This window comes from Eucyclogobius newberryi, unplaced genomic scaffold (genome assembly GCF_026437365.1).
Source record: "Eucyclogobius newberryi isolate DKJ021-1_F unplaced genomic scaffold, fEucNew1.0.hap1 SCAF_17, whole genome shotgun sequence".
In the NCBI taxonomy this organism is placed as follows: Eukaryota; Metazoa; Chordata; class Actinopteri; order Gobiiformes; family Gobiidae; genus Eucyclogobius; species Eucyclogobius newberryi.
The window spans coordinates 12,795,083-12,806,781 of record NW_027315801.1 but is presented as its reverse complement, the minus strand read 5'-3'; the positions used below and the strand labels follow the sequence as shown (position 1 = coordinate 12,806,781).

Genomic DNA, 11,699 nt, shown 5'->3' with positions numbered 1-11,699 from the left:
GCTTCAGGCTCATGTTGAAGACATGCTCCATGACATGTTTTGAATTTTTAAAGTTTAAATAGTGCAGCACTTTGTTCAACCTGGTGTTTTGAAAGTGTGTTATCAATAAAGATGCAGTTGCAGTCATAGAAATAAATATTCATTTGACACATCAGCCTTACGCTTAGGGCGTTCCACACATTCGACGTTGGAATTTCTCTTTCTTTTTTCCATTTTGTCCACCATCTGAAAAGTGAGCTCTCAATGCTGCTTGATCTGCTGTGTAAAAATAAAGCTGTTACCCATTTATTTTCAGTCAAATTAATCATTCTGGGAAGAATCAGGGTCAATTTGTACGCCAAACCCACAAATAAAAAATTAACCTAAAATAAAATGAAAAATGACTAGGACTTTTATATGAATTTAACTACAGCTTTTAAAAACCCAACAGATGCTCATTTTAGTGTCAATTTGCTGATTCCTCCAGAAACCAGCTTGACTCATTTATATATTTAAGAAAGAAAAGCTACGCAGGATTTAAAATCTGATTTCCTCTGTCCAGAGCTTGTTTCTACTGATAATTAGAGTAAAACAGACGTCAGAGTGTAAAACGAGTCTCAGCTTCACAAAGGCTCCAGTCACTTGTTTGTCCTCCAGAGGTTCAGGACCAGCTTCAGTTTTTGTTAGTATCCGCTCTGCAGAGACTCTATTTCCCATGTGCCCCTTGTGTTTGTCATGTGCTCCCATGGTTGTTTCTGTGTCTCCGCCCCTCACCTGCCGTCTGTTACTTCCTGGATTTCCCAGTCACCTCCCACCACACCTGCTGTCAGTCTTCTCGTTACCTTAATTAGTTTCTCCTGCCACTCGTTTGTTTCCCACCAATCACCTGCTTCTCTGTGTGTATTTAAGTTCAATCTCCCCTTTCTTCTGGGTCTGTTCCTCACTTGATGTCTGGTAACTCCTGCCCTGCCCTGCTCCTGCCTCGATTACCTGCCTTTGTGGAATTTTGGACATTTTGACCCTTTGTGCCTGCCTTTGGATTTTGAGCTTTTGTTAATAAATTCTAATTTGCCTTGATTTGGACTGCTATTGGGTTTTTTGCCACCGGGATCTCAACAGTTTTAAGTGAGGGCCCCTTTTTTGGCCCCTAAGTAAGAGGATTTCCCCCCTTCCTGATGATGCTTTTATGGCAGTTTATTGAACAGTGTCATAAATATGTATGAAAGGTTCACATAACTTGGCCAACTGAAGATCTGGCTCATGGCAAATGAGGCACATTCTTTAGGCTAATGCAAATAGATGTTTGAACACTACATTATTCAGCCTTGTCATGCCAGCGCAGGCCAACAGGTGGTGCTGTGTTCACAGGTTTCTGTCCGTGCTGAGGGCAACTCTAACTATTATACATTGTCCCCTCTTTATTTTGTGTGTGTGTCTATTTGTTTATGTATTTACCATTCGTTTTATAAAAGATACTGATTGACACAGACCAAAGCAAAGGTTTTCAGAATAAAAAAGATGAAATTGAATTATGAATGAATTATGATTCCATAAGAATGTTTTGGAGCATTTTGAACTTCAATATCATAAAACACGAACATATAAAAGTAATAAATGACATCATACTACTGAAGTGACAACTCTGACAATGTTCAAATCTAAGCTAAAAACAGTTTTGTTTAGCTGCGCATATGACTGAAAGGATTTTTTCTTTGCACTCTTCTCTTTTGTTTGTGATTTTATTAGTTTAGAAAATCAGTTGGATTGATAATTTTTAATTTAGTTAATTTTATTGTATTTCTGTTTCTGTAATTTCTTTGTGATTTGAATGCATTTTTCCTGCTGTGTGAAGCACTTTGAATTGCCTTGTGTATGAAATGTGCTCTACAAATAAACTTGCCTTGCCTTGCCTTACCTGAGTTAAGACGTACGCGATGCATTCAAGTTTGGGAACCACAGCGTTACAACATCAAGTATTCACAAGTTAAGCTGTTTTATTTACACTATGTACAATACAGACTGAAATCACAGCAAAACAGAATCATGAAATGCTTTGGTTGAAACTGAATAGCCTTCTGCTGTGCCAAATGTCTCTTTTAGTTGTCAGTTTCTGGGTAATGTGGTCATTTAAAAAACCCTTTAAAATGGTTCACTCAGGTCACTTGTGGTTTTAAAAGTGCAGTGAAACCCCGGCTATACACAGCGAGAGGCACATTTACTGGAAATAACAAATACTATATAAGTGTCAAATGAACAAAAAAAAATAGCATTATTCAAGACAAATAAACCACAAACAAATCATCAAACTTAATTTTAATTCACATTAATTGTCTGATTTTGTTTGCATTTAAAATAATAACGTTTGACACGCCTCTTAAAAAGCAACACTTCTCTTTTACTCATTCACTTTACACTCCTCAGATGCAACATGTGCCCTGGGGCAGACTGACGGACTCGAGGATAACACAAAAAGCTTATCACACACAAGGAACCGCTATAAAATAAAATTCTTTAGCAAACTATTTACAACGTATGAATAAGCACTTTGTTTATAAGCACATATAAGTCCATTACTAGCATTTATCAAGTTAACATTAATAAGCAGCACACTAATGCATCATTGTAAATACTGCTTTTGGTTCTGCTTGAGTCATTCTGTTTTTGCTTTATAAATTGTTGATCTAATTTGATTTGAGTAATTGTCCAAGTACTTACAAGCTAATTAAAGCCTCATAAATAGTTGGAAAAAAAATGAACCTTATTTTAAAGCGTTAAACTGTTTTAGTTTCAATGCAAATAGTAAAAGACTTCCTTATTTCTTATTTGACATTTTTTTACTGTACAACACACAGAAAGAGATGAGAACAACCAAAAAGTGTGACTTTATGCAAGGAAAATGCACATTCTCACGTTTTCTTTGTAAATCTCATTAAATGGCTGTGCAGGACAATGGAAAGAGGGACAGTGGGTCGCGCTGGTCTTAGTGCAAAGCTTTGGCGCTGTATTTGTTCATGATTTTGTCTTCAGGTAAGGCCAGTTCACCGTCTTCTCTTCCGCCTCGAGCAGACATGAAAAATCTGCACACAGCAAAGACAAAACCATGTGTGAAAAGCATGCAGAGAGCAGATGTTTCCACACAAAAAAGTACTTTCATTTCAACTCAGTGCACTGGCCAAACAGAAAAAAACACTTCCTCAAAGAGATATTGGGCCATATACAATTGTTGTTTTAGACTTTATTACTTACATTTTAGCTGATTTTGTCATTTGTAAAGTAAGTAAAACATGAAAGATCTGCCAAACTGTTGAAAGGAGTCATGCTAATGCTTATGCAAAGTAGAGTTTTAAACGTGTTGTAATGTTTAAATGTTTATATGGACAATGTTGGTAAAGTTTCTTGCTCAAGGACACAGCAACGACGTGTGCAATGACTTGAGATTTGAACCAGCGATATTTAATGAGCGCATTAAAAAAAACTGGGGAAAAAAACTGATACAGTTTTTCATGCTTTATTGCTTAATTGTCGATTAAAAGCCACGTGAAGTTTGAGTTTGACTGACTTTGACCCCGATGAGGCTGAAGTGGATCCTGGTGCAGCACACTTATGAACTAAAGACATTCACTCAATTTACACACTTTCTGTATCATTTTCATGCAGTTGCGGCTCAACAGGAAACTGACAATGTGAAGTTACACCTAGGAAAGGGGGTGGGATTAAATAATGTAACACTTCCTCCCAAACATTGTGAACATGTGAACTGAAAACAAAACACTCAGAAATAGATTAATTCATTCAATACAATTTGAGACATAAAACTTCTTTTCTCATGTATGTTTCATGTATGATGCAATTTTTTTTAGAACACAATAAGTCTCGTCGATATTTTGATGCCAAGTTTTTTTCAATACTGCACAATTTGAAATAACTATAACCTCAATTAGTACCTCAACAGTACAGTGTTATCCATAAGAAAAGTATAATAACAGTCTATAATATCAACAGTAATAGACACTCACAGCCCTGTTTTACTACATAAGACAGTTGTGCAGTGGCTTTCAGCGCCCTCTTTGGACTGAAATGTCCAAACACAGCTTTATATGTATATTACTCAATACTCAATACTCAATACTAAGTAATACTCAGCAAAATGACACCTTTGCAGCAGCATCCTAGTTATAATGTTCACACGTTAAAAACAAACTTGCATGTTAAACAAATATATATTTTAATTAACTATGAAATATCAACAATACAAGTTTTTTAAAAAGTGGGGTTAAATTAGGGGAGGTTGAGATTATTTGGTTAATTAGGCCCGAGCCCCAGCAGGGGGAGGGCCTATTGCTCCCGCAACGCTGCCGAAGGCAGCGTTGCAACTGTCTGACCAAACATGCGGGCGCAGCCCGCATGTTTGGTACCCCGTCGCCCCTGGCAAGTACAGTGAACTAGCCCATGCCGAAGGCATGGATCATGCATACTTACTCCTGCTATGACAGAAATAGTCAACAATTAGTGAATGGGCGTAGCCCATTCACTAATTGTTGACAACAGCAGCGCGAAGCGCTGCATTCCTCCAAAAACCCTCCTGGCATCGTCCCGTATGCGAGAATCCATGCCGCAGGCATGGGCCATGCTTGTATCTGCTCAAATCAATGGAAGTCTATGGGGAGTGGGCGGGGCATCCCGACGGAATAGGGAGTGACGAGCGCGTAAGCGCTCGTAATGATAATTCCACCCCATGGCGGCATCGGGAAGGCTTAGAGCTTTCAAACGATGTATCATTTGTTGTTATAGTAAAAACGGCTATATTGTTTTTGCTAAAAATATTATTATTATTATTATTATTATTATTTTTCTTGTTCTTCTTCAGCGCTTTGATCTCTAATTTGACCCCCTGAACATGCTCAAAAACTCACCAAACTTTGCCCAAAATTCAGAATCGGTGAAAAATTTTATTTTTTCTGGGCCATTTTTTTTTTTCGTTAAAAAATGGCGCGACAGCGCCACCGACAAAAGTCAAAATACATTGCGCCTATGGGAGACGCCCCGAGGTCAACTTTGGCGTAAAGCTACGAAATTCGGGACACGCATTCCTCTTGTGAGGATAAACAAAAAAAAACATTGTGGCCACGCCCCCAAACTTACCCTATGGCCGCCATCTTCCTTTGAAAATGAAAACAAGCTGAGTTAGCCATTTTGTTTACGTCAAACTTTGACGAACTCCTCCTAGGGCGTTTTGCCCACCGACTTCAAAATCGGCGTACGTCCTCTGGACAAGTGGGGCATCTAAAGTTATTCAATTTTTTGAGATACCTTTTACGGTCTGTGTGCGGCGCAGCCGCAAAGTTGGACAACTTATTTTGGAATATTGCAGGTCTAAAAATTGCTCCCATTTGATCAAAACCAGTCCGATTAGGACCAAATTTGAATCAGTTGTTAAACTTTCTAGTTTGGACCAGTTTAGGCTGACAAAATTGAAATGGCAGTGATAGCGCCCCCTACAGAGTGACCTTTAAATTAACATTGAAGGTCAAAAATTAGTTTTACCAAAATTGTCTAAACTTTACCCAAAATTCTATTTTGCCGTCCCGATCACAAAAGTCAATCACAAAAATGCCTAAATTTTTACGCCGTAGTCGTAGCGATGACAGAAACCTCCCATGTTATCCCTATGGGAAAACCACAAAATCTCTCAAATTACCACATTTTTATGTTTTACACTTTAACGAAGTCCTCCTAGTGCGTTTTGCCCACCAACCTCAAAATCGGTGTACGTCCTCTAGACAAGTGGTGTATCTAAAGTTATCCAAATTTTAAGGATAACTTTTACGGTCTTTGTGCGACGGAGCCGCAAACGTTTCCCAGAATTCTGACTATTTGGCCTTCAGAGTGGCCTATAAACAATAGAGTTTTTCCAAATGACATGATATTTTGAACAAAATTCTAATTTGCCATCCTGATCATAAAAGTATGAGAGCCAAAGTCATATTTTGTACGGCGTAACCGTAGCGTTGACAGAAACATCCCATGTTATCCTTATGGGAAAATCGTAGAATCGCTCAAATCACCACATTTTTACGCTTCACACTTTAATGAACTCCTCCTAGGGCGATTGTCCGATCAAGTTCATATTTGGAGAATATCATCTACACAAGCGGGGCATCAAAACTTACCCATATTTTGATTCTAAGTGCTACGGTCTCTGTGTGGCGGACCCGCAAATATATGTCAGAAATGGGAAAACAGCGAAATCTCTAAAATCACCACATTTTTACGCTTCACACTTTAACGAACTCCTCCTAGGGCGATTGCCCGATCAAGCTCATATTTGGGGAAAATCATCTACACAAACGGGGCATCAAAAGTTATCCATATTTTGATTTTAAGTGGTACGGTCTCTGTGTGGCGGACCCGCAAATATATGTCAGAAATGGGAAAACAGCGAAATCTCTAAAATCACCACATTTTTACGCTTCACACTTTAACGAACTCCTCCTAGGGCGATTGCCCGATCAAGCTCATATTTGGGGAAAATCATCTACACAAACGGGGCATCAAAAGTTATCCATATTTTGATTTTAAGTGGTACGGTCTCTGTGCCGTGGAGCTGCAAATATACTGTCACAAATGGGAAAAACGCCAAATCCTTGAAATGTTCACATTTACGCTTCACACTTTAACAAACTCCTCCGTGGGCAATAGCTCGATCAAGCTTTACTTTGGGAAAAATCATCTACACAAGCGGGGCATCAAAAGGTATCCATATTTTTATTCCAAGTGCTACGGTCTCTGTGCGGCGGCGCAGCAAATTTGACTGACACTTGTGTTCATTTGCACTGGATTGGCCATGTCCAATGTGTCGCCGTCTGTCAAGTTCTTTTTTTATTCAAGACACAATAAGGGCGCCATCTTTATCAAGTCGAAAGCGCAGAGTCGGAAGGCCGGCGGCCCGCGAGGGCCGTTGGATGCCGCTTGCGGCTTTAATTGATCATTGTGATTGCTCAGGTCACAGTAAGAACAAAAACTAATAAAGACTAACAATGATCTTGACTATTTTAGAAGCAAAATAAAGTACAACTAATTATACAGTGATTTGTATGTGACTGCTTTTATCATGACAACTTTACTTTTGCATTCAGAGAGTTCCATTTAGTAAAACATACACATGTTTTATTATGAGTCAATAATAGTGAATAATCTTCATATTTTTGTGTTTCTTCTCACAATAATAAACTATACGATTTGATATTGCCACATTCCTAGTCTGAATAAAGAATAACTTGTTAGCCATTTGATAAAAGACTGTGTATTTACCCAGATGACGATCACGGACAGTGTGATTTTGACGAGTGCCACGGCGCCGTACCCGAGCAGGCTCCAGGCGAGGGGCATTGGATGGCCGCTGTGTGACTGTGTCCTGTTCACAAACGTGTCCTCCGTCTGCACCGCGGCCAATGTGATCAGTGAAGTCGTCGGGTCAGGCTCACATTCTGTTCAAAATACAATGTACAAAAATATAAAGGCAACATTTTTCATGAGCTGAAACTTCACTGAGTGGTTTGTGTCCCTTATGTCCTGAAAGTAGATATTTAACAGTGCCAAAGTAGTTCCTCGCTCTCTCATAAACCCTTTGGCACACCGTTAGTATCAGACTGCATTCATTTTATCCGCAAGCCCAGTTTTAGAACAGCTTTTTCAGACTGTGAAGTGAAACAAGTGCAAACTATACCCAAGCACAGCCAATCAGAGCACTGCTTTTGGTTCTTGATGAGAAATAATATACCTTATTACTACACACAGAGAGTCACATGCCTGTATCCCAGCTTTAAGTTAAAGAGGTATTTGCTGTAGAAATTGAATGCACTTTTTAAAAATAGCAAAGAAAAGATTAGGAAAAGATTAGATTAAGATATCTGTTTGCTTATAATGAGTAAATTGGATTTGCATATTTATTACCTCAAAAATTGCTTTCTCTTTCTCTTTTATTACTGAACTTTGTAATTCTGTCTTGGATCCTCTTGAAACAATGACAGATCAGGATTAAAAAAAAAAACAATAAGCAATAACAGATAAAAAGGCTCACCAGGCACCGTCAGCGTCACAAAGAAGTTGCCGTTTTGGCCCCCGACGTTGGCGCTGACCGCACATTCGTACTCCCCCGAGTCTTCAGGCCTCACCTTCCGGAGGAACAGACCGTTTTGCTCGGTCAGGCTCACATTCCGAGGGAATTTGTACAGACGGATGGACTTGTCATGTAGGACTTTTCTGATTATGCCCTCTTTGTTCTGCTGAAAACAAACACACACGATTCAAGACACATTCATATTGAAACTGCACACTGGAAAGAAGGAGAAACTACGTCAGAAATAAGACTTGAATTCAGAAAATGTCCCTTGATTATCGTCAGGATGTAGGTGTACTTCTTTCAGTTTCAAGCTTGATAAAATATGTTATTTTAAGACAAAATATCTAGGCCATGACCCCAAAGCCACATCGTTCAAGCTCGTTCCGAAAATTTGGGCACTAACTAATTTGATCATTTTTGTAATCTCAAATATATGTTCCTTACTGGGTAAAAAGTTCTCCACCTGAAACTTGCACAATAGCGAGATACTAGAGCCTGAAGTTGGGTAAATGCTTAGATTTTTGATAGTTTATCTTTGATATTAATAGTACAATGTATTGAAAGTGGCAAAATGCTAAAATGATCATTTCTGACATGCCTAACTTTTAGCAATTATACACTGATGTTGAAAATTCATAGAAAACGATCAATATTTTGAGAAAGTTAATTATGAAATGTGGCAAAAAACTGTTCAAAAGTTTTTAATAGCTCTTTTTGAAAATTGGATTTCATGGCACTTTTCAGTTTTATTCATGTCTAAAGTAATACAGCTTCATTGATGATACTCTGGAATCCTTTTATTGGTAACAATGTGTAAGTGCAAGTTTGAGATTTTCATCTATTTTAGTTATCTAGTAATAGTAACTTGAAAATGGCAAATATGCCAAAAAGTCACAAATCTGAGCATTTACCCAACTTGAGGCTCTTGTATCTCGCTATTGTGCAAGTTTCAGGTGGAGAGCTTTTTACCCAGCAAGGAACATACATTTGAGATTACAAAAATGATCAAATTAGTTAGTGTCCAAATCTTCAGTACGAACCTCTATTTCTGAGCATATTTTGAGGTTGGGGTCACGGCCTAATCTGCCTTTGAAGTAAAAAGAATTGCACCTAAAAAGTAAACTTAATGACGTAATTGTCAGATAGTTATTTGTTTATTACAGTAGTGTTTGTAATAGAAAATTAAAAATATATTGTTTTGGTGTCAAGACAAGATCATCACAGACAGAGAACTAAAGCTGTCTGTTTAAAAACAAATAAAGAATGGCCTCCAATATGAATATATGTAATACTGACAACAAAAACTTTACATCATTGACATTTAACGCAGAGAATACTCAGATGTCTGCTCCAAACCATGTGCTTTCACTGAGCGTCGGCTGTGAACCGCTCAGTTAAAAAGTAAAGCTGATCATTGATACTTTTTTGCGATTTTAAGCCATTTCACCTCTCGAGATGTTGCTTCGTTGCAGTGTCTACATGAAAGAGCAGTCGGATGGATGCACAGACCTTGTACCATGTGAGGGAGAAGTACTTGTTGGCAGTGAAGTCGGCGTTACAGGGCAGAGACACGTCGGTGCCACATCTGGCCTCAGTGGTCACCGCCTGAGTTGAGCTCAGCACCAGGAGCTGAGGACAAAACCAACACAGCTTTTCTGACCACTGTGACCACAACCTAAAGTCATACTACACAGTTTACCACAAGGAAATACAAAGAATCTGAATCTGTTTGATGGTTATAAGCTTGTAACAATAACATGTTTTGTTGTGCGATATTTATTGCTGCATCGAAATATCATTATAAACTATAATATTTAAACAATGATATCCCTGAAAATCCTTTGTCTAAATGTATAATTTCTTTGAAAAACATGAGCTGCAACAAAGACAAAGCCAACTTAACCACATTTAGTATTTACAATTTGTCACAGAAGTTAAATAACAAATAAATTCCAACTTGTGCAAAGAAAATGTACTGATAATAAATACTTTTAACCGCTTTAAACCATGTGAATAAGAGGCAACTAAATGATTTAGATCTGTATTCATGACAAAACAGCTTTTCTCAATTATTTCAACATAAATGTAGATTGTCTTAAATTGTAATTGTTGAGATATTAATAAATTTCACTCACTTCAAACACGGAAACCACCCCCAGCAGCAGCAGCAGCAGCATGTTTCCTGATAGTGTGTCTCATTTTCTGTTAAACTTTGAGTTCTCTTTAGTCCGACCAGTTCCAGTGAAGGAGGATGTGATTCAGGTCTGTGAAACCATGGCACCCTGTGGCAGAAAGGAGAACTGCATGTTTACAGCAGAAATGTAACACACTGTAATATCAGAAACATGGTTCTAACAGATCAATGAGCTTTCTTCTTTATTTGTGCAGGTCTGAGAGCTAAAGATGCCAGGATCAATACATGAGATGCTGGGTTGATGATGAGTTGGCTTGATTAAAGCTGCACTATGCAACTTGTTTCTTTAAGTTCAATGTAAAAGTCAATTTCAGACCAGATCTTAGCGGTCAACTTCTTTTTCTTTTTAAGTTTTTTTCTTTTGTAAAGTTACATAAGCTGCCTAGTTTTTAAAGACACAAAAAAACTGTATGCCAAATGTGTTACAGTTTGTTTTTACTTCAAATAAAAAGACGGTGCAACCCCTCATTTGTCCAGGAGTAGAAACGCTTTCAGAGATAATTATCTACTGTCTTAAACATGAATGACTTTTGAAACTTGCGGCATCAGATAATGACAATAACAAGTATTAGAAAAGTAAATTTTTTGACCTGGAATATCTTGAGTTGATATGATCATTCAGAATGTTGCAGAATAATTGTTGCAGCTTTAATAAACATCTCATTTGATTTCCGCTTGTGAGCTTCAACAATGTTCTGATTTCCTTCCCCAAACCTGTAAGTCGCCCTGTAATTTGTGCAGTTTGTTTTCTGTCCCTTGTTTTCCCCAGTCAGACACACTTTATGCACAGACTCTTACAGTTTGGCTCATCCTGTTGTGCTCATGACAGGGAACTCCCCATTGTCTCCTCAGAGAGTATTTGCTGTACTCGCTCATGTCGACAAAGGAGCTTGATGTATGGATATTAATAGCAGACTGACATTATGGAAAATAAAAGACTAGTTTTTGGATTCCGACACTGAACAATACAAAGGCGTCCAACAAAACAAATTATGTCAAACTGTAATCTTCTTTTGGGACATATTTTTAAGAATATTCAGCAATTTTCAACATTTCATTTGTTTTAAAGCTGTACTCTGTAACTTTTCAGACGGACGGCTGCGGGGGCACACTTGGATGCTCATGATCATCGATACGTGCGTAGAAAACAGGATTTCAACCACTTTGAAGTAGTTGCTCGTCTTTCCTGCAGACTTTTAACTCCGCCTCCGATCATCCATCCAAACGTTTGTTCAGGTTAATCAAAAAGCCTAATGAGCACTGTTCCTTGTGTTGCCAGATCCTGTGACTAAAACCTCTTTATGTATTTATTTACATTTATTTTGTTGCCACATTTAAATCCAGCGTGTGCTGTTGTGTCTTTGGGCAACGCACTTAACTCTGTCTTGGTTTATGAATGTGTCT

At 38.2% G+C, this 11,699-nt stretch overlaps 1 protein-coding gene across 1 annotated transcript; it reads right to left on the bottom strand.

Moving 5' to 3' along the window:
- Positions 1-2,351: 2,351 nt before the first annotated feature.
- Positions 2,352-11,171, bottom strand: LOC140362525 (uncharacterized). Its single transcript, XM_072448611.1, has 5 exons — positions 11,094-11,171; positions 9,611-9,730; positions 8,060-8,264; positions 7,291-7,466; positions 2,352-3,056 (listed from the first exon to the last, which is right to left on the bottom strand). Exons 1-5 carry the CDS (start codon positions 11,169-11,171, stop codon positions 3,018-3,020), a joined length of 618 nt encoding a protein of 205 aa, XP_072304712.1. The 3' UTR covers positions 2,352-3,017.
- Positions 11,172-11,699: the final 528 nt, after the last annotated feature.

What these genes read in the sequence shown, in the direction of transcription:
- LOC140362525 (XM_072448611.1), bottom strand. Translation starts at nt 11,171, where the DNA reads ATGAGCGAGTACAGCAAATACTCTCTGAGGAGACAATGGGGAGTTCCC. An exon ending in ACAACAGGATGAGCCAAACT is followed by an intron (nt 9,731 to 11,093) that starts GTAAGAGTCTGT and finishes TTTTGTCCTCAG; the next exon opens with CTCCTGGTGCTGAGCTCAAC. An exon ending in TGTGACGCTGACGGTGCCTG is followed by an intron (nt 7,467 to 8,059) that starts GTGAGCCTTTTT and finishes TATTTTGAACAG; the next exon opens with AATGTGAGCCTGACCCGACG.